Below are 23,531 nucleotides of genomic sequence, written 5' to 3' on the forward strand. Positions count from 1 at the left end.
AGTTAAGAAGGCTCTTTTGCTTACAAGTAATGGAACCCTACCTGAGCTAGGTTAGGTTGAAAGGGGACTTGACTGACTCATGTAATCAAATTCCAGAAAAGATAATACTACTGCTGGCTTTGTGGATGAATGGAGAGGACAGATCTCATTCATCCCAGGCCCAAGCTGCAAATCTTTTTGTCTGCTCTCTTCTCATTTAGAGGCTAGCTTCTTTGAAAAGGCAAACAGTTTTACCTATAGCTTCTCTGCCTCCCCTCCAGAGAGGAGCAGACCCTTGTCCTTTAGAAACCTTCCCTGAAAGTCTTTAAATAGAAACTGGCCCTGCTCAGGTCAAGAACCCACTCCTTGACTTATCACTGTGGCTCATGAATGTGGAGACCAACTCTCATTTTCTACACATGGTCAGAGCAGGAGTAGACAGTCCCTTAAAGAAAGAGGGTGAGGTTCCCAGGAGAAGGGAAGATGCTGGGTAGACAAAACATTCCAGCTCAGAAGTAAAAACAGTGGTCTCACAGGTCATCTGCTGAAGAAATGGTCAAAATTTGATTCTATGCTGAAAAAGCACTTCATTACAGAACCAAAAAAGCGAATGAAGGGGAAATGACATTGTTAATTTTATTATGAACAAAATATCACTAGCATTGATTGTTCTTGTAGCTCATGTGTTGGCATTTTGACAAACACCCATGTTGCAGAGAACACAACTGAAAGAAATGCTTCCCAGAGGAGCTGATTCTAGAAGGTCCCTGGCGCCTCCCTGTCAAGCACTATCCTCTTCAGGCCCTGCTTAAGTGAATTTTTACCAGTAGCGGCAGACCTGAGTGGAGGCTTTTCCTCTCTATGATCTATGATCACGTGCCAAAACTCAGGGGCGATATCCACCGGGTGGGGACTCTTGGGTCTTCGGATAGAGAGTTGCTTCAAAAATCCAATGGGATAATTTAGGGGCCGTGCTTTCAAAGAAACAAAAATAAGACTCACATTTAAGAAGGAATGATTAGGTTGCCTTCTCTTCCATTCATACTCATTCAACACCTATTTACTGATGCTATGTGCCAGGTACTCACTTAGGATGTAGAAATGAGAAAAACAAACCCTCTGCCCTCCTGAATCTCACCCTGGTCAGGGGAAGCGGTTGCCTCAAGGCCAGATGATGGTCCTATCTTCTCCAGGAATCCTTCTGTCTCCTCCCAACCCTCCAGCCTGCTGCCCTCACTCTTGACTTGTCACAATCACCTGCTCTCACATGCATACTTCACTCCATCGCAGATTTCGGCCGGGTGGGGCAGGAGCCGCTTACTCTCTGCCCCTTTAGGTGCCATTAGGCCAGTTTGATGCTACCAGCGGCGGGCTGAAGGTAAGGATCTGGGTAAAGGCCCAGCTCGCTCCTTGCTCTGAAGGGGCACAACAGGTTCAGGCTGCAAATGGCTCTCCCCGCCCCGGCCCGGCCCCCGAGGTGTTGGGGGCGGCGCCCCCTTGCAGGGCTCGGGGTCGCGGCAGCGCAGGTAGCTCGGCCGCCGCTGGGAAGTGAGCGCCGCGTGCGCGGCCGCCGCGGAGGGATGGGCAGTTCGGGACCCGCCACCTCTTACTACTGGCCGCCTGCCTGGGGCTCTGCCGGGCGCTAGGAGGTACGCGCCCCCAAACTTCCCCTCCCCGTCCCATCCCCGGCCGTGCGGAGCCCGCTTGGAGAGGGTGGGCCAGCGGGGAAGAGGGCCCTGGCGGGGAGACCCCCTCGGCGCCCCTGCTGGCCCCAGGCAATGCTGGGCCAAGTTCGCCACGCCGCGACCGCGACTTTGACTCGCAGGCAGGGCATTTCTGAGCCGGGCAGCCGGGGGATGAGACTGCTCGGTCCTGCGCAGTGACTGGGCGCCGCCGCGAAAAACTTCCATCTCCGCGTCGGTGCAATGGACGCCGGACGCCTCTAGGGCAGGGCCTGTTCCTCACCTCCGCGTGGCCTTCTCCGAGGATCGGAGTTTTAAAGTCGGCCTCCTGACTGCATTCCTACCAGCAGAATGAATGATTCCTGCTGTCTTGCCTACTGATCCTTCTTGGCTCTGCCCCTCACCCCGCCCCGGCGAGTTACTTGGCCGCAAGTGAGCGGCAGGGCTCGGGTTGCCATAAACTCACCGCTGGAATCGTCTTTGGCCACCAGCCCCCTGTCCCATAAGCCCCTCCACCTATCAGCATACATTTTCTGGGTTCCATTAGGAAGACGTGCTCTACATTTCTGTGGCGCTTTTCAGAGGTTAAAGATTGCTAATGACGTAATTCTTTGACTTTTTACTACGTGATTGAGCCCTGTACTTGGTTCTTCCCTCCCTTCAAGGCGTTTTAAAATTGAATTCGGTTCGACAAAAGACTCCCTTGGAGGCTTTTTAAGAGAACATTCTAAATCAAAGGCCCTGTATCGCTGTAGTACCTGGACAAAATTCTAAAGTCGTATTTACTGCATTTTAGGCGTAGACAAATAGTGTCCTTGCTGCTTACACTCTTGCTGATTTCATGGGAGCTTTGCAGCACCTTCCAGCAATGACCCGCCCCTGGAGTAGAGGACGCCTCACCTTCCCCTTGTGGCGGTGGGGAGGCCGGGCTCTGTTCTCAGCTCTGCTCCTTCCTTCCTGGATTTTCCTCTGCCCACTTCCTGCCTGGTTCCTAGAGTGGATAGGACAGGGAATTGGAGGCCTGGGGCTGCCGTGACTGTGGCTTTGAGGGGAAAGGTGTGAGTTGCAGGCCAGCGAGATCTGAGAGGGCAGTGATTGCCACGTGGGGACAGATCGGGTGGTGATGGGCGAGGAGCCAGTGATCCAAGTGGTCAGTGTAGGGTGATAAGAAGCTTTGCGGTCAGATGGACGTTCTGTATTCTCAGAATTTGGGGAAGTTACTTCTCTGAGTCTTGATTTTTACTTCCGTAACATGGAGATGATGATACCTTCTTCAGAGAGGCTTAAATAAAATACTATATAAGACTGCCTAGCAGCCTGAGAACCACTCATTAATACTCATTTCCATCCTTTCCTACTCATTACCCTCCTTTCCTCCCCATCTGTGCAATTACTTTGGGTAAGTGCCAGTGGATTAGAAATTCATTTAGGGGAAAGAATGTGGATAATGGAGATTTATTGAATAAAGATTTCCATAGCATACATTTTAGCATATACGCTGTTCTTCATCCATGGCACCGATGGCATGACAGATATTGAATACCAAAGTCTTATTCAAATCTACTTTGGTGTACTTGGAAGAATATTTTCTTGAGTAGCCAGATGCATTATATGAATTTAGGTTTTTTCTTAGCTCCTTGGGTGATTCAGACTATTGCCTTGAACAATCTTGGCAACTTTCATCACGATGGGAAGCCACCTTTGTCTAGTGAAAAAATACTGTCTAGATAGAAATATCTTTAGCATACAACTCCAGTGTATCTCTGTAAATCATCTATCAGTGCTACCAAAACTAGACCACTCAGCATTAGACTCAATCAATGGTTCAATAGTTCAATAATTTCTCATTGTTTGACTACTTTATTGTCAAATCTCCTTAGCATATTATTGCCTTACCTTGTAACAAGGCTGGTGGAGAACTTGTCCAGGAAGAGAATCACCAGCACCACTTGTTCCTTTGCATTACTGGTCCTTACATTATTTGTATATAGCTTTAGCCAGTGGTTTGTTTGGAAGAATTTTGTAAGTTCCTGATCGTATTTGTCAGAACTTGTTTAGTTACAGTGAGATAACGCAATTAGTAGACCCAGTTATCCAGGCAAACCTGCTGGTGGTGTGTACTGGATGTAGGGAGAGAGAGAGGGCATCACAGTCAAGCTTTCTGCATTGTAGAACCCCCACCCATCCCTTAGGAGACTTGTGCACTGAGCAGATGAAACTCACACTCAACAGATGAGGCTGTCTCATGCCAGTTGAGACAGGATGTCCATCATTCCGTAAATTAAAGATGAAAAAAATCTTCAGTTCTTACTTGTTTTTAGATATAGCAACCCCAGAAGTCCTAACATTTTCTTTCAGTTCCAAAGTAAATAACTTGGCATCTCACTTTACCATTTCTTCTCCAAAGCTGTGGTGCCCAAACCCAAATGTTTTCAGGAGCCAGTGAGTCATAGTGAGCCAAGCAGCCGCTAGTGTGGCAGGAGGTGACACAGAGTGGTGGGTACCCTGTGGTTAAAGCATCCACACCCCATACATGGTTGCTATGTTGTGGAACTAATGAGTCCTAAGGTGCCCTGACCATCTGATTTTTCTAGAGAAGCCAAAAAGTCCATGTTTTTCTTTAACATCTTCTGGTTTTAACTTTTTTCTTTTTAAATAGAGCTGTACAGGGCATACAAATCACCATAAAACCCTCACGGCCTTTGCTCCAGAGGCCTTTATGCTACTGCCTTATTGACCTCTGTATTCCCAGGACATAGTCCAGTAACCTACAAATAATAGATGCTCATTAAATACGAGTGACTGAAGGATAGAATGCCGCTGGGGAGTGTGATAGGCAGAAAACCAGCTCCTCAACTAAGTTCATGTCCTAATCTCTGAATATGTGAATATATTGCTTTATATGGCAAAAGGGACTTTGTAGATATGATTATATTTGTGAAATGAGGGGATGATCCTGGGTTATCTGAATGAGCCCTGAATATCACAAAGGTCTTTTAAGAGGGAGACAGAATAGTCAGAGTTGGAGGAGGAGATGGGAAGCTGAGGTTGGAGAGGTGTGATTGCTGGCTGGGACCACAAGCCACGGAAAGCAGGTAGCCTCTAGAAGCTGGAAAAGGAAGAAAATAGATTCTCCCCTAGAGCCTCTAGAAGGAAGGCAGCCCTGCCCACACCTCGATTTTAGCTCAATGGGACCTCTTTTAGATTCCAACCTCCAGAACTTGTAAGATAATAAATTTGTGTTGGTTTAAGCCACTCAATTTGTGGCAATTTGTTATAGCAGCAACAGGAAACTTATACAGGGAGTTTGTGTCTTAGTAAAATGGATAATTCAACGGCCATATAATCTTACAGAGGCATGAGATGGCGATGCCATCAGAGAGGAATGAGGGGCTGGAATAGCCACCAATGTTAGGCCAGGGGCTTTAGGGAAGGTTCTGTCCCTGTGAGGAGCAAGCCTGGCTACAGCACTGACTCCCATGCCTGTGACTGGGGCCTGGCAAACTCCCACGCTAGCTGGGCAACGAACACAGGAACACATAATTGCCACACATAGGGCATACAGGATAGGACACAGGTTTTGCGACACCTAAGAGAGAGTTATCAGCTCAGCTGGGGTAGACTGGGCACCAGGACTGCCTCACTGCAGAATTCCAGTGGGTGCTACTTACATCAGAGACTCCGGGAATAGCTTCTTCTCACAATCTGAATGGCCATGCATAGTGGATGTGGGGTCCTGGGGAATGCCCTGTTGAGAGGAAGTAAGGGCAGGGTACCTGCTGTTTTTCTTTTTGTTACTTAAGATCTCAGTACAAAACAGTTTCAGGAAAGCTAATATTTAGAGAATGAATGAATAGATGAGAGACTGGTGGGTTGTGTTCTGCAAAGCAAGAAGTCTAGGGCTATAGATTGCTTTGGCTGTACCTGGAAACCCAAGATTTGCATCTTCACTGTGGGCCTGGGCCTAGCACACTCTCCTCTGCCTTCCCCCAAAAGTGTCAGCAGAGGGATGTGGCACCAGAGCTTTCCCCTCACTCCAGCCCTCTGAATATCTGGTCAACTGCCTGTCCTGTAGCCATGGAGCAAATATCTTAGTGGGCCTGAGTTTTGTGGCAGAGACTTTTAGAATTTTGCCTGTTGGGGTTTGCTTTCAGTGAATAAAGGAGATTGAGTTTCCCAGGGCATGTTGGATGTTTGTGCTGAGTTCTTTTCTTTCTTTTCTTTTCTTTTCTTTTCTTTTCTTTTCTTTTCTTTTCTTTTCTTTTCTCTTTTCTTTTCTCTCTCTCTCTCTCTCTCCTTCCTTCCTTTCTTTTTGACAAGAGAAAAACAGGTTTATTTTGCCACCAGTACATTAGCACACTAACAAGTATAGGACTTAATATTCCAAAGGAATATACCCATGCTAGTGGGAATCATTTATATTTAAATGTATATACCTACCATACCTCAGTCAAGATACAGAACATTTCCATCACCCTAGAAAGTTCTTTCCTTGCCTATTTTTTTCAATTTGTTGTTGTTGTTCTGAGACAGGGTCTCACTCTGTCACCCAGGCTGGAGTGCAGTGGTGTGATCTTGGCTCACTGCTCCCTCGACCTCCTGGCCTCAAGTGATCTTCCAGTGCTCGAGTGATCCTCCCAGTTCTCCCCCAAGGAGCTGGGACTATAGGCACGTGCCACCATGGCTGGCTAATTTTTTGTATTTTTTTTTTGTACAGACTGGATTTTACCATGCACAGGCTGGTCTCAAACTCCTGAGCTCAAGCAATCTGCCTGCCTCGGCATCCCAAAGTACTGGGATTACAGGCCTGAGCCACCGTGCCCAGCTCCTCCTTGCCTTTTCCAGTTAATCTTCTTCCCTCTAGAACGGCAACCACTATCCTGATTATCTATCCCCATATAATCATATTAATTTTAATTTTTTAAATTATGAATTTCATCACTACCATGCTGGTCATAACACTGCTATAAGTCATTAGAAGCTGTTAATGTATTTTCATTGTTCAAATTTCATCTACTTCTCTGGATCCCAGATTAATTGATTTTTTTAAAGGTCACATCTGCTTGTTAATCTGCAGGTCTAGCTCATAGCCCCTTTGACAAATAGAAGGTATACTAACATAAATGTCATACATGATTAGGTAATATAAGTAACCTGGTCTTTCAGAATACTATTGAATGATATTAAGCTACTTAAAAATTAATTCCTAGAATTCCAACCCTTATATTTCCATAGCGAGTAACATGCATTATCTCAGGGGAGAGTGGCATTTTCAGTTTACAGATGAGAAAATGATTCAACAACTAACTGACTTTTACAAAATTCCCCTTACCATAATCAGTGGTGACAGTACTAGATTTTTATTATTTTGCTCATTCCACTATCCTAAGCTGCATGTACACAAGGAAAGAGGCAACTTGTATTCCAAAAATTCAAATTCCTTGTCTCTTCTCTGAAAATTCATAGGTTACCCATTCTTTCCATCCTCAGCATAGTGTTGAACACTGTGAAACCCTGTGATATTACAGTGTCCAGAGCCTTCTTGCTTCTCACTCCAGCTAAACAAGAAAACACCAAGTTGTCAGATTTGGATGGCTTTACTTCATTGTACTTCTCTTTGAAGTTTCTTGAGTTCATCTGTAGAACTTCACCTACCTCATCTGATGGTATATTGATAGACCCAGGGATTTTTCCATACTCCAGAATTTCCCATGTCTCTCTAACATCAATTAATGTAATAATTTTAGAATTCAATAGGTTTTTTAAGTTCCTTATAAGTGATGTCTTTAGAAATAGCAGTATAAAAATTGTGGCAATTTCCATTTATTAACCTCAGACCACAGAGTGCAGCCTCCATGCTAATTTTTATGTTTTTGGTAGAGATGGGGTTTCACCATGTTGGCCAGGCTGGTCTTGAACTCTTGACCTAAGGTGATCCGCCTGCCTCGGCTTCCCAAAGTGCTGGTATTACAGACATGAGCCATCATGTCCAGCTGAGATTCTTAAGGATAGATTTGTAATGCAAAGTGTGGTGTTCCTTTCCAAGTGAAGTCACTAATCTCAGATGACACAACATAAGTAAGAGCTGCTTTATTAATGCAAGACCTCCTCTTAAGACCTCGTCTTAGGACTTGGTGTAATGCAAATAATTTGTCACAGAAGTTTTTTTTATTTTAATTTTAAAAATAAGTTATGATATCTGCAGAATATATTTGGAAGAATAGCAGTACATAAAGAGGCACAATTATAAAATTAGTGAAAATACGATATGAAAAGGTAATTCTAATTTTCCGTAAAAGGAGATCTAAAATCTTTTTTGAAATACTTTCTAATCAGTTTCCATCCTATGCTAGTTTTGAACTCGCATAGCTATGAGACTGATTGATCTTTCTAAAACCCCAAACTGATCTGTCTCTCTTCAACTGAAAATCATTTGATACTTGCCTATTGTTTTCAGAATAAGGTTCAACCTCCTTAACATAGTTCATAAGGCCCTCCCTGTCCGTGGGGGTCCAGTTGGTGAGTCATTCGCTTGCTCCCCAGAAGTGCATTGAGAATTTCTTGTCACATATGCATCAACAAAACAACACAAAATGAAACCAAAGCTTCTCCTCCCAGGTTCCTTGTCTCCACTTAGTAAGTGGATACTAAGCCCGAAACCTAGAAATCAATCTGAATTGCCCCTTTGTCCTCTCCCTTCTCCCTACCCTGACAGTCCTATCTAAATATTTCTTGAACCCACCCTTTCTCCTCCCTTTCCCTAGACCCAGCTACTTGCTGAGAGTCTGCGTTTCAGCCAATCATCTCCTAAACTGCAATCTGATCATGCATTTTCCTATTTGTTCCCTATCTAGCCCTCTTTGCAGATGTAGTCTGACCTTTTTAACTTGCTTTCCAAGACCATCATTTATTTAGTGAGTACTGTTTGCCAAGCACTTGTTCTAGGCACTGAGAATTAGGCAGTGATCAAGACTAACAAAAGCTTCTGGCCTCAGAATCTTACATTTTATTTGGGGTGGTGTGGTCTTGGGGCTGGATAATAACCAAGAAAGCAAATACAGAAGGTAATTAGAGATTATTATAAGGGCCTTGAAAGGAGTAGCCAGCCACCGACCTGTGTGCATTTGCATGTATATGTGTGAGGGCACTTTAAACAGAGTGGCCAGAGAAGGCCTTTCAGAAGGGCAAGGTGGGGTTTGCTCTCTGACGTTTGCCCCGTGACCCCTCACATCCCTCAGCCTCCACCCTGGCTGTCCTCTCCTCACATTGCCCTCAGCCAGACTGGACTGTCAGGTGCTTGTGTTCACCTCTCTCCCTTCTCTCCTGTCTTCCTGTCTGCTCCATTGCTCAGGTCTTTCCAGAAGCCATTGCCTGAAACTCCCTGACTCCACACCTCCCTTGATTAGGCCCTGTGCTTCTGTTGTGTGTTTCTCAATTAATAATCAAGCAACTGTAATAACTTGATTAGCAGTCTCTCATGCTCTCATGCTCACCATTGAATCCTCAGTACTAAATAAGATGCTTGGTATCACTTGTGGACAGAATAACCCATGCATAGGATAGGCCACTTCAATCTACCCCTTTCCAAGTGAAGTCACTAATCTCACTTTATAGATTAGGGATAGGGAGAGACACTTTATAGTTGGATTGCTCCCTCCCTCATATCGCAGGTGACCCCAGAGGTACTTCTGATGGACCAACTTTCTAATATCACTTGAGTGCACACTCTTCTTTCCAAGTGGCTTTCTTCTCTGGTAGGCTACAGGCCTCTTTGTTTTATTGATTCTGCATCTTCAACTCTGGCAATACCTGGCACATAGTAGGCACTCTATAAATAGTAAGCCAAATAACAAAAGCACAAAACCAAAATAAACAAAAAACCAGAGAGATGTAGTTTGGAAGAAGGAATGGGAATCACTTCTAAGGAGGATATAATGAATAAAATAATCACCCTCCTGGGAGAAATTGCAGAGCAAACTAAATGTTTTATATATTTTACCAGTGGAAGACTCTGGCTCCCACTCAGGCATTTCATCATTTCTTTAAGCACGCAAAACCAGGAGGTTATCTAATTATTGCTCAACTTTGTTTCACTAATGCTGAAATCACACTTTTTCTTCGCTGAAGGTAGGGATCCCATTTCTTTTTCCAGGGGCCAATTTCACTCGTGTTTCTATTTGCTCTTTATTATTATTTTGAGACACTTATTAGGGGCTGCAAAAGATAGGATCTACTTAGAGGTATGTGAGGACATGAACCAGCTTCAGGCTGTCAAACCAGGTTTTAACCTAGTTCCTTGCTTTTCTCCAGAGGCAATGGAAATTTCTGGCCACCAGCTGGGACTACAATTGATTTAGTGCCAGCGAGGTGAAATGTGGGAAAATATACGGATATTGTTTATTAATGTTACTTAGTCATTCTCAGCGGTAGCTTTTATGATTTAGAAAACATTTCCTGGTTTTGAAAACTTAACAATACAGCCTCTGAGTCTGTCAGAAATTGAGGTGGGGGCATTCAGTAATGGGGAGGCCTGGAGGATAAACTCAGCTAGCCAGTGGGTATGTAACTGCCATCTGTCAACTTTAATGACCTAGCTCTACATTCTAGTTCTATTAAGTTTAATTATTAATGCATATTTTAATGAGAGAAAAGGGTGCCCATGCATATTTGGGAGAGTCTGTAGGGATCATATTCATCTCTGTATTAACTTCCTGTCTTCATAAAAACACTGGATTGACAGTGGGGAAAGCTTGGTTTGTGTTCTAGCTCTGTTTCTAACCAATTGATGACTTTTTGCAAGTCCCTAAGCTTTTCTAAGTCTGAGTTTACTCAACTATAGAATAAGGGGTTTACTAGGTCAGTATAGTTTGGTTCAATAAATGCTTGTTTACTGCTTGCCTGTTTTAGGTCAGTTTCCTTAGTGAGAAAGCCTGAGTGAGGGATTGTGGTGCTAGTGAATCACTGAATGCTTTTTTCCCAGTAGAGAATGTAAGGAAGTGAGGGAAACAGGACAAGGCAGGAGAAGATGCCAAGCGAAGATGTGGTTTCAGCTGATGTAACCTCAGCCTGATCCCAGAGGGGAATCTGGAATATGAATGGCAGCACAGAGTTCTACATATTTTATAGCTCAGTTCCAATCAATCTTTGGCTGTGGATTGCTCTCCAGGGTAGGGGATGTGATTTCACTGGAGTTTTTGGATAAGGCAGTTCAGCAACTGAAGGATGTGTGCACCAGCCTGTTAAAAGGGATCGAAATGGGACACCAACAGAAACTATGACACCACCTGTGTGCCAGGCACTGTGCTAGGTACTGAAGAGATGAGATATAAAAGATATGGTCCCTGATCTTAGAAAACTTACAGAATAGTGCAGGAGATAGATGCATAAATAAGAAATTTCAATGCAACTTGGTAGGTTCTAGGATAAAGACATGCACAGAGGAGCAAAGAGGGGAGTAGATATTGCAGGCTAGATTCCCCAAAAATTTGCTTGGAGCTTGGCTACTCTGATGATTAATTCCTGGGTCTGAGTCTCAGCTTATTTGCCCTCCTGCTGTAGGAGATGAGAAGGACTTTGCTAACAGGAAGGTCTTCTGGCTTTCATACTTAGTTTGTAATTGTCAACTAATCTTTCCCAGCTTTTCCTTATCTTTTCCAAAGCTTCATTCAAGCTTGGCAATAGGCACCCAATTCCACTGTCTTCATACTTACTCTGTATTTGCCCTGTTTTTAATACCTCGGTATTTCAGAGCCAGGCCTAATGTATTCCTTTCTGCTCTTACACCAAGCCAGCTCACCACCAGTGAAGTCTGCAGTCATTGCCAGGGCTCTCTGTGGTTCACCTACCACCAGTGACAGCGTCGTAATTACCATTTGAGTAGTGGTGGTCCAGCTCCAAATCTCATCTTAGCATCTGCTTTTTCAGACCACTTCCAGTACCAGTTGTCACAAATTGGGCTTCTGGGGAGGCAGAATCTGAAATGGAACTTAGCATGCAGGAGGTTTATTAGAGAAAGCTTGTAGGATCAACTCCTGTGGAAGGGAAAGCAGCATTCTGGGGTAGATGGAGGAGCTGAATTGCAATTTCATCTCAGTTTAAGCCTCAGCTACCTCTCTTGAGAATTGTGAAGAGGGAATGACTGTTCAGAGCTTTCCAGAGTTGGGGTGAGAGAACACTGAGCTTTTTATAACCCATGTCAGATCTCTGGGTCACCCCAGGAAGCAGATATGGCCTTGGGAAAGGCAACTTTCTTCACCAGGATCAGTCCCTGAAAAGAGATGATATAGAGTGGAATAGTCATTGCATAATAAATTTACTAACATCTTTCTTTTGTTATTTTCCCCTTAGCATCTTTTTATGGTGAAAGCTATGTGGAGTTCAACATCATAGAACTTTCCTCTGAGCTGTCTCTTCAATTAAAATTTCATACCAGCAAACCACAGGGTTTACTTTTTCTTGCAGCTCAGACAAATGACTATTGTATAATATAACTTAAATCAGGAACCTTACAGGTATAATTTTAAATCTTTAAAATACATATAAGCATACAATTACTGGAAAGAAAAGCAGTGAGAGAGAAAGAGAACAAAATAGCTACATATATTGATTGCTGTTATTTCCCTAGAATAAAATGATGGGCCATTTGTATAGGTTGGGATCTTCTCCAGTTTTACTAGCATGTCTTAAGTATTCCAACTTTAAAATTTTCTGAGTTTAGTACGTAATCTATAAGCATGGGAAGAGTTTTCATGCCCAAATTTCTCTCTTCTTTTTCTTTTGTGAAAGGCCCCATTTTCTCAATAAAACAGTATGAAATGAAAAGTGAGATGGGATTGATTAATTATGATTCTTTCTTTTTCAGGTGAGAGTAAATTTGGGTACAAGTGAACAAATGCTCCTTTCTGAGCAGAGATTTCATATGGATGACTTGATTTGGCATTTAGTGGAACTGCGCTATGTTAAGCATAGTATTTCCTTTGTTATTGACAAACGTTATGAGACAACTGGCCACATGGCAGCCAGGATGCGTAATTTGAGTTTTCAACATGGAATGTATGTAGGAGGCCACAGGGCACTCGATGTACCTTATCTGGATGGAAAGCTCCCCAATTTTTGAGGATGTATGAAAGATGTGGTATTTAACCAGAGGGAGATCCTTATGTCCCTTAGATCTTACCCTGGTTTTAAGAAGGTTTATGAGGTGTCACTAGGATGCAATGATGAGTTTTTTTGCAGGGGAGGATGAAGCCATCAATTTCTTTAGCTCCAGATTCTCTGTCACTTTTCCAGAATGGAGAGTGCAAGGACAAGGGCTATTGGAATTTACTTTGCAAACTGTAACTCAGCAAGCCTTGCTTTCATTTCAGTTGGGTAAGAAAGGAGATTTTCTTGCTTTGGAAATAGATGAACGTCTATTGAAGGCTTATGTAGAAAGGCTTAAAGTAAAACTCAGCTTTCTTCTTTTAGTTTTGTCAGTGACAACAAGAGGCATGTTATTCAATTCAAATTCACAGGGGAGTATCTGGACCTAACAGTAGATGAAAAAAAGGTAAGGAAGTCACTGCCTTTGCAAAGCAAACCATGTGTATCTGAAGGAGCCCTTTTTGTGGGAGGTCTTGATAACCAAATATAGGAAGAAGTAAAGAGGTTAGAATTTGCCTCTGTGCCTGGGAAATTTGCTCGAGGAAACTCTTTCAAAGGGTGCTTAAGAAGCTTGGAAGTCAATTCAGAAAAGAGAGCATTAAGGGATGCCCTCGTTTTCAAAGGTATTTCTGCTGGTGTAAAACTGAGAGTGTTGACAACACAAATCCTTCCATAACAGCGATAGAAAATCTGCTTCAGTCAGAAGTTTTCCTTTCCACTGTCGTCCGTGAGGTCATCAAGCCTTTTCTTCAAGATGAGAGTAGCGATTTCTTGGTTTTGAATAACTTGGGGGTCCAAGAAGGTGGACCTTACTGGAACAAAGGCACATGAAGCTGGATGTGAAATTTAAGGATTTGAGTATCCATCATTCTCAAATACTATTTAAAGTACAGGAAAGGCCTATACATGGGTTCCTTCCATTAGATGTGCCACCTGAGCAAGAAATGGAGATGGCTTTTACCATGTTAGACTTATGGCAAGGAAAAGTTTGGTATGTCCACGAAGATTCAGAAGAACCTATGGATTATTTTACATTTTTGGTTTCTTCCAATAGCAAGAAAGAAATGCCATTATATCTGCAAGAACGTGTTCCACATATGTTTAACATTATTGTCATTGCAGTCAATGATGCCCTGTACCTTAAGGTACCAGAAGGAAACTTGCTTCTTCTATTTGAGAACTCTAAGAAACAACTGACCCTAAGTATGACAGACATGTCAGACACTGACACAGATTCTTTGAGTCTTAGGATTTCAGTTCTTGGCAACTTCAATTCAGATGCTGGGTTTTTAGAAAATGCAAATGATCCCGGGAAAGCCATTAATCATTTTACACATGAAGATTTAAGAGATGGCAACATTTTCTGTGTGCACAGGGGTCATCAAAACTCTCAGATTGTTCTGAGAGCAGGTGATGCAGAGCTTCTTAGTAATACAGCAGTGTTGTGGATCATGGCTGTTCCTTGGGACTTTGCAGTGGCCAATAGAATTGCTGTGGTCATAGAACAGGGTGGCACTCCTCTGATTACACGGAGTAACTTGTCAGTGGAGGTTAATGGTGAATGGCATGAGATGGAGACCTGCTCTGACATCACTCATCCACTTCAGTATGGCCAGATCCAGCAGCGAGGGTCAAGGAAATGGAAACAAGTTAGTTCCTTTTCTCAGCGTTCTGTTGATCAGAGTCAGGTCCGGTACTGTAGTACATTCAAAGAATTGCAGCTAGAAAATGTTACATATCACTTTAAATTTAAAGTTAACATAGAAGGAAAAGTCGGTGAAAAGCTGATATTTCCTGTTATAACACAATGGCTGAAGTTTAATCTTCTGAAAAATGTTCCTCTAGAGATCAGTCAACTAAACAAGCACATATTAATTCTGATCATTCGCAGGCTGCAACAGAGGGTGTGGAAGTAGTTGAGAGGGAACTACTTTTTAAGTTACTGATCCCATCTAAGAAAGGAAAATCGCTACTTGACAATAAAGTTCTAAAAACAAACTCAATCTTCAGCCAAAAAAATATTACAGACTCTAAGATAAGTTGTGAACCTCGTGAAAAGCCAAGGGAAGACTCACAGGATACTTATAGGTTTTTGGTTGTTGCAAAATAGATAGAATCAGAAGATCATACTTTCAGAATCAACTTTAAAGCAGATAAGACATACGTTATTTTAACAGATTATTTTTAAAAGAAGGAAAAGGGAAATTAATTACAAAATCAGAACTGTTTGTTCAAATTTTGGACAATCAGATCTTCCAATATAAAATCTCCAAAGGCTCTCAACATGGGAAGCTGGAACTGCTTAGCTTGTCTGATTCTCTGGAAAGAAATGACAATATCACTGTGTTCACAAATCAAGACAAAGTGAGTGAACAGCTGATGTATGTTCAAGATGACTCTGAAACTGAGTGTGATGAGTAGTTCTTTGTTGTGGCCTCCACCAAAGGACCAGGGGGAACAGTCAGGTATCTTGACTCAGAGCATTCATCTACAGAAATAAAAGTCACCCTTTCCATTTGGTTAAAGAATGATGAGAAACCAGTATGCATGAGAGATAAGGTCTTTCATGTTGTGCGGAATGATCAGCACTTATTGATCCTGGCAGATCTCTGTTGCCATGACCCTGACTTAGATTTTGACGATGGGCAGTTGCTGTACACCCGGTGGGGCATCCTAAATGGGGATTTGGTGTGAGCCAGCGACCCCACTCATAAACTCTACCAGTTCAGGCAAGAGGACCTGTGGGAAGGGCACGTGCTTTTCGGGCATCAGGGTGCAGACTCGGCCTGCTTTGTGCTGTTTGTGACAGATAGTGTCCACTACACATTGTCTGTTCTTGAGGTCAGTGTGTCAGACCCTTATGTCCAGATAGCCAACAACAGGGGGCTGTTCATACAGAGAGGAAAGGATGGCAGCCTCACAGTGGCCAACCTAAGTGTCACTACAAACCAAGATGTCAGAACAGACCACAAGATTGAATTCCACATTGTACAGGCCCCAAAGCACGGCAGGATCCTGGGGTCAATCATTCTGCTTCCCACTCATTTTCTCAGGATGACTTGATGACATGTGATTTATAGATACGATGGTAGTGGCAACTTTGATGTATTCAACCCGACAGTGAAAGTTAAAGCCACATGCTTAGAGGTGGGAGTGAGAGTCTGTGTTCAAGTGTGTGGAAGGTCACCCACATCACACACAGGTTCTGCACATCAAGACTCTTGTAGTTGAAGAAAGAAAACCAGGAAAACTGAATACCAGAAGGCTCCAGGTAGGTAATTATCCTATCTATAGCACCAAGAATTCTCATTCTCACAGGCGCTAATAATCTGTTTGCTTCTGAAAGCTATTTTTGTGATGATTTCTACCCTGGTATTAGGAGTGAATTTTTAAAAATATACATGCCATTGAGAAGAAAACTTGGAAGGTTTCATGATTTTGATGCTACCAATTTTCCTATAGTTGGAAATGGAATGTAAGCAATGCTCAGGCTTATTTTAAAGCTGGGCTCACGTGTGCATGTATATGTTTAGTACAGTAAAAACTTGGACTAAGGAAGAGAGGTATATATTATGGTAAATTAAGAGATCTTTTATTCATTATTCATAGCAACACTGCCAATACTTCATTTGATTTGAGTTATATTTATGAGGTGCTGAAGCACAGTATAAAAACTTGGAGTAATTTAACAAATGGAAGAAACATTCCTAAGATAGCTGCAAACACTATATTATATAGTTTTTTAGTTCTGAATGTGGCTTTGTTTAGTATCCTGAAAATGATGGTTAAAACTAGCCTAGACCAGTGGAATGTCAGAGGTGAGACCAAAAGTCACCTGTTTTCCTGGGGCTCCTACTGGAAACTTCCAGCAGGCACAGTCATGCTGATCAGAGTTAGGAAGGGGTGTACTTCTTTTGGGTAATGCTGTATAGGATGTGGGATGTGTAAGCTGTGATTTATAGCAACTGGCCACAAATGCAGGCTATTCTGAATCTACCCTCAGGACTGCAAACAAGTTTACTTTTTTGCTAGATGCAGCCAATAAAATTAATTAAAAATGAATTCAAATCAGAATGGGTTCAACAATGAATTTTGAATAAGAGTTTGAATAGTGAGTTTTGAATAAGAACTAGCTTTTTTGTTCTTTTTCAAGAGCTTATACTTAAGTTTCACCACAAGGGGGCATATGCAGCCCAATGACTACACATCAGTTATAATCAGATTTGAGATAGAGTTTGCTGAATAAAAAAAAAAAGTATTGAAAATGCTGAGCGAGTTAAAATGGGGGATGAAAACTTTCCTCTCAAGGTCTTACAGGTTTACTGACCCAACTGCTGCTTCTTCTACCTTCTTTCACCTCAACCTTCGAGTCCTGGGGTTTTTGCTGCTGTGAATGACACTTGGTTGATACATTAGTAGCTACTCAAGTGTTGCTGACCATTACTTTTGTTTTGTAACCAGGGCCGATATTAAAAATGTTGGCATGGGCACCAAAATAGACTGAGGTTTAAACTGTGTATCAACCCTAAGTACAACTTAAGCCAATTGTGGACGTTAATGTAAGACAATGTGGTTATCAACAGTCTTGACTTTTACATTTATTAATATGTTTTTCTTTTTGTGTCTATGTATTGTGTGTGTGAACTCAAGGCTGGGCATGAATATAATATTCCTTCAGAGGCAGTGTTCATGGTTAAAACTCCACCAATGCATCGATACCTCCAAAAATTTATACCAGAAGAAGGCAGCTTGGGTGCAGATGAAAAGTCCCCTTTGACTTTTACACAACCGGATGTGGAGGATGGCAATATCCTTTATGTGCGGACAGCCCCCATCCAAGAACAGGACTGTTTTTCCCGGGATGTGATGAATGGTTTCCAAGTTGTAAGCAGAGTCGAAATCTTGGTCGGTATCGTGCCTAAGTGGATTCTTCTGCAGGTGCAGAATTTCACAGTTCAGGAAGGTGGCTCCAGAGCACTTCTAGAAGACTACCTCAAAATTCCAAGCAAATATTTTGAGGGACTTGACTGTGAATTTGTTCTGCTTGAACCACCAAAACACAGTGATGTCAAAAGTTCTAATTTTCCAAGAGGAAAGCTAATGAAATTTACCAGGAAACAGGTAATAACTCTCAGTTTATGTAATTGGGAATGTTGGGTAGGAGAAAAAATGGCTATTTATTATTTAGATTCATGGGAATGATGGGACTTTGCAGGGTGTCTAGTCGACCTCCCAACAGATGCTAGAAGCCCTTCCACAGTATCCCTATAGAGAGCTCATTCAGCCAGTGCTTAAACATCTTCAGTGATGGGGAACTTACTGTTTGCGGAGATGTGCCCTTCCAATGTAAACATGCTCCAATTTTCAGATAGTTATTTAGGCTGAGCTGAAATCTGCCATTTAAAAACTTTTTCTCCTAGGTCCTGGCTCTAGTACCCCAGATTTATTCTGTACCAGAGGTACGTCTGGTACAGAATAAAACATACGCCTCCTAGATTCATTCATAGTATGATTCTTTTAGAATCATACTATTCTGGTACAGAATAAATCATACACATCCTTTCATGAAAGCTTTTTAAGTATTTGAAAGAAAAGGTTATCAGATTTCCTTGAATTTTATCTTTTTGAGGTTAAACATCCCTAGCTTTCCAGCTTTTGCTTCTATGCCATGGGTTTCCTGCACTATCCTGGTTGCCCAGTTCTAGATGAGTGCCACGTTGTCACTGTCCCTCTCAGCAATGTCGGGGTAATGCCCAGGTATTTAACACAAGTATGCTTTAATCATTGGTGGATTTTTTTATTCATTCATTTTCTCACTCAACTAACAGATGCTTACATGGTACATTTTCCATATCACACCCTATGATGAACATAAGCTCTCGATAGTTAAAATGGTCCAGTTCCTGCAATCAGGGATCTGGGCACAATTGCCAATTTGGCATCCAATCAGCATAAAATAACCAAGGACAACTGCAGGCTGCTGTCAGGTTTCTTTGCTTTGGGTTAGAATGGTCTTATTGTCAGACTGTACTTTCTTATCATGAATAAAAGAATGATTTCCATTACTTTCTTTTTAAATGCTGAAAAGTAACTTGCAGGTCCCCATCATTTCCTTTATAAGACCCTAGGAACATACACTCTCCAAGTTGGAAAACATTAACAACCACCTACCATTTTAGAGTGTCTTTGTCTAGTCAGCTAAGAACACACATTTGATGCTTCATTTTGCTTCTAAGAATTTCAACGCATCCATTGATTTGAATCAATTTACTAAACATCCTGTTCGAGTTACTGTGTGCAGTTACCATGGTCAGTGAAACATATTCCTCACCCTCAAGAAATACTGCTGAGCAATCAGGGGCACCAGGTTTAATATAAGGTGCACTTTTCTTGCCTCTCACGTTGCATTTTCACAGTGGTGCAGTGGGAATAAAGATTCTAACTGAAGCTCATAGGGGAACCTTCACAGAGGAAATACTGTTTCAGCTAGACTTTGAGGAGAGAGTGAAAGAGCAGGGAGATAACAGAGGAGGAAACAAAGAAAAGCAAGGCAAGCAAAGGGAACAGCATGGCCAACAGCATTCTAGGTGGATGGGGAGTTGTCCAGGAGGTGGAGGAGTGGCAGAGTGCACTTGGAGCTAGTCTGTGGAGGAGTCCTCCCCTTTGACCACAGGAGATGTAACCTGAATTACACGTCAAGGAGGCTAGACTTAACCAGGGGACTTGGGGAGCCCTGGGGAGAAGCAGAGAATACTGAGGATTGGAAAAGACCTTAGACATCGGTGCTTCTCAGCGGGGGTCCTAGGGAGGGTGACACTTTGGCGACCTCATGCAGGTGGGGTCCCAGGGAAGGTGATGCTTTAGTGACCTTGTGCAGGTGTCTTTCAGTCATGGCTTCTCCCTCAAAGGCTGGACAAACCCATCTAAGACCATTTCAAACCTGCTCCACTGTGAGTTGAATGGAATACTTCTCTAAAAGTAGTTTGTAAATTGTAGTCCTATCTTCTGAGCACTAAATTTTGGCCCGATCCTGGTCAATTCAATGATTAATTGTGCTTTGTAAGAGGCATGTATTTAAGAATGACTGGTTGAAATGTATGTGTCGAGATGCAGGTGTTCCCTATGCATCTGCTGTGACAACATGCTGTTTATGTTATCAGTAGCCTTGCTCACAGAGAAGAGTCAAAGTCACGGGTCCTTGCTTTTGAGGTGACCCCTTCACATTGTCTTTCCCTAGATGACTCCTGGGGTCACCAAGTTTTGAGACACAGTCATTTTCACTTACAGTGACTCTAACCTCTAAAAACTAGTGGCTGCAGCCTTTAGTGACTGGGACAGGGAGATTCCCTGGCCATTCTTGCCCTTCATTCATTCAGCAAATAGTTTTTGAATATCTGTTTTGTGACAGGGATGCCAGTTCTAGGTACTGGGGATAAATTGGTGAACTAACCAGGTGATAATCCCAGCCCACAGGGAGCATTTTTCCTGATGAGGGAAAGAGAGAGGCAGGAAGAAACAATACATAAAATAAATACATGAAATAAATGGCATGTTGAATGATTTATGCGATGGAGAAAAATAAAGCAGGAAAGGGAGCTAGGAAGTGCTGGCAGCTTTACTGAAGTGTGTGTGTGTATTGACATTCAGTTTCTAATAGAGTGGTGAAGGAAGGCACCATTGAGAAAGCAGCATCTGAGCAGACCCCGGAGGAGGTGATGGATAGGTAAGCTAAGTGTATATGCAAAAAACATTCAGGCAGAATAAGAGCGAGAGCAACAGCTTTGCGTGAGGAGCACACCTGGTGTGTCCAAGGAGCAGCAAGTCACCCAGTGTGGCTGGCGCTGCAGGCATGGTGGGGAGCACAGCAGATGAGCCAGCAGATCAGGTGTGGGAGGGCCCGAGGCTTCACCTTTGACCCGGAGTGAGGAGTGAGAGGGGAGCACTGGGGGATGAGAAGGTGTGAGCAGAGGAGCATCAAGTATGTCCCCGAACAGAGTTGGTGACAGGGGACCAAATACTTTTGAATCTGTCAAGATTTTCCATTAGTTTGTTTTATCCTTTAATTTCAGGCCAGCAGATATTGCTCTGGTTTTAGAAGTCTAGGGAGAGACAAATCCCCAACATACCCTCTCTTTGCCTTCAGATTAATATTATTAAATGGCATGTCATTTTGGGAAATGCCATTCCATTAAGGAAATGATGTATTTTTCCAGGAGAAATACTCTGAACATGACTGGTATTCAAAGGTTACATTCCTTTTTTTTTTTTTTTTTTTTTTTTTTTATCGTTGTTTTCTTTTGAGACGGAGTCTTGCTGTGTCTCCTGGGCTGGAGTGCAGTGGCCGGATCTCGGCTCACTGCAAGCTCCGCCTCCCGGGTTTTACGCCATTCTCCTGCCTCAGCCTCCGGAGTAGCAGGGACTACAGGCGCCCGCCACCTCGCCCGGCTAGTTTTTTGTATTTTTAGTAGAGACGGGGTTTCACCGTGTTAGCCAGGATGGTCTCGATCTCCTGACCTCATGATCCGCCTGTCTCGGCCTCCCAAAGTGCTGGGATTACAGGCTTGAGCCACCGCGCGCGGCCAAAGGTTACATTCCTATAGTGCATTAAAACTTCTCCCACCTTCTGCTCAGAACCATCTTCCATGTTTGTTTTCGAATAGCTTAAGATAGCATGTTCCAGGAGCACACTCACAGGCCATGATCTGGAATTCCTCTGCCCACAGAACTCCAAAGAAATTCTCATAGCACCTGTGTACGAGTGGACACAACTTTCTCTTGAGACCCTTCATGAACTTTTCAACTCTTGTCAGAAACACCTCTGAAAGATCAAAAGACTTTGCTCAGAGGAAGTACGCCACAGGAATGGGCGAAGTTGAACTATTAAAAATTTTGGCTGTATTTTATCAAAATAAACACAATCCCACATACTTTTTCAGAAGTTCTGCTACTCTTGGGGTTTGGAAGTTCTCTGCTGTATATTTTGATCACAGACTCACTGCAGCTAAGTTCCCTTTGAGTTTTATAATCCTCTTGGTCTCTGATTTTGATTCTGTGCTCTTCAATATTTCCATACGAGTTTTAAAGACATGAAAGGCATTTTGATCAAAGTTGTGGTTATGAAAAATCCAAGAGAAATAACTAATTCTCTGGAGGACGATTTCAGAGCAAACATTAAAAGGATGAAATCTGACCAGTCTGGGCAATGTGGTGAAACCTCCTCTTTACCAAAAATACAAAACATTTCCTGGGCATGGTAGTGCATGCCTGTCTTCCCAACTGCTTGGGAGGCTGAGGTGGGAGGAGCGTTTGAGCCCAGGAAGTGAAGGTTGCAGTGACCTGAGATCATGCCACTGCACTCCAGCCTGGGTGACAGAGTAAGACCCTATCTCAAAAAAAAAAAAAAAAAAAAAAAAAGATAAAATATAACAGAAGTAAAATTAAATGTTTGCATTTGGATTATTATAGAGAGGGAAACCTGTATTGTTAGAGTAATTTGATTTCGGTGTAATTCATGACAGTCTGTCCACAGCAGGTGTATGTTAGCTAGTTATGCGTAGCATCCTTTATTAGTTGCACAAAAACCTATTGTATTCTGAAGGAGAAGGAGCAGGATTATAGGAGTATAACCTCAGTAGGAAGTATAACCTCACATACAAAGAACAGTTAAAGGAGCAATGCATATTTAGTTTAGAAAAGAGAAATTTGGGCAAACTTAATAGTTGCTCTGGTCCATATGTCTCTAAAGGAGAAATCCAAGCAATGGATGAATAGAAGTTTCAGAGCTGAAATTTAACAGTTTGAATTGTCAAACAAAGCAATTAGCAACCTCAAAAATTAGTCACTCACAACACACTTTCATGTTAGAAGTAGCACTTTTACCTCACATCTTCCGATGATCAGTGCAACATTCTCTCTGCTACACCACATTGCTCAATCGCTTTGTTCCTCCTTAATCTTTTTTTTTTTTGAGGATGCACAGGAAACATTCAATAAATTCAAGAGGAATTCAGCCTCACAAATTATGAAATATTGGGAAATCATTCATCATGTAAAAACTGGATATAAAAAGAAACCTTTCCTTTGGAGATAGCCTCTTCAAAAAATAAAAAATAAAAAATAAAAACCTACAGCCAAGCCAATAAAATGGAGCACATATCTCAGCAGAATTGCAGACAGTTATGCTGGTATTACTACTTTTAGTTGGTGTTGTGCTGGATGTTGAAATCAGTCCAGTAAAGCAAGAAAAAATATATATATATAGATAGAGATAAAACCTAACTACTAAAGTGGAAAAATAAGAACCATTATTTACAGATTATGTGATTGCCTATGTTAAAAGGGAAAAGAAGAATATTAAGTACTTTGGACTGAACAATAACTCCCAAAATTCATATGTTGAAGCTCCAAATCCCAGTGTGACTGTATGTAAAAATAGGATCTTTAGGAAGTATCATGAAATTATGTTGAGAGATGGCAGGGAGGAGACAGAGAGAGGAGAGAGGAAAGAGGAGAGAGAGAAAGAGGAGAGAGAGAGGAGAGAGAGAAAGAGAGAGAGACAGACTGACCAACCTATTTGTTGGTCTCCACCATGTAAAGACATGAGGAAGTGGGCATTTACATACCAGGAAGAGAGCTCTCACCAGAAGTTGACCATGCTGGCACTCTGATCTCAGACTTCCAGCCTCCAGAAATATGAGCGTATAAATTTCTGTTTCTAACCTCATTTAT

General features: G+C 42.4%; 1 protein-coding gene across 1 annotated transcript; it reads left to right on the forward strand.

The window, feature by feature from the left end:
- The first annotated feature begins 17,442 nt into the window (after positions 1 to 17,442).
- Positions 17,443 to 21,625, forward strand: LOC111541577 (chondroitin sulfate proteoglycan 4-like). The gene is made up of 3 exons (XM_023210449.2): positions 17,443 to 17,960; positions 18,224 to 18,262; positions 21,464 to 21,625. Exons 1-3 carry the CDS (start codon positions 17,493 to 17,495, stop codon positions 21,623 to 21,625), a joined length of 669 nt encoding a protein of 222 aa, XP_023066217.2. The 5' UTR covers positions 17,443 to 17,492.
- The last annotated feature ends 1,906 nt before the right edge of the window (positions 21,626 to 23,531 follow it).

Source organism: Piliocolobus tephrosceles, chromosome 4, assembly GCF_002776525.5.
Source record: "Piliocolobus tephrosceles isolate RC106 chromosome 4, ASM277652v3, whole genome shotgun sequence".
Lineage (NCBI taxonomy): Eukaryota > Metazoa > Chordata > Mammalia > Primates > Cercopithecidae > Piliocolobus > Piliocolobus tephrosceles.

Coding starts and splice junctions, on each gene's coding strand:
- LOC111541577 (XM_023210449.2), top strand. CDS start 17,493: ATGGTTAAAACTCCACCAATGCATCGATACCTCCAAAAATTTATACCA. Junction 17,961..18,223: donor TATGTAATTGGGAATGTTGG/GTAGGAGAAAAA, acceptor TTTTTCTCCTAG/GTCCTGGCTCTAGTACCCCA. Junction 18,263..21,463: donor AGATTTATTCTGTACCAGAG/GTACGTCTGGTA, acceptor GTTTTCGAATAG/CTTAAGATAGCATGTTCCAG.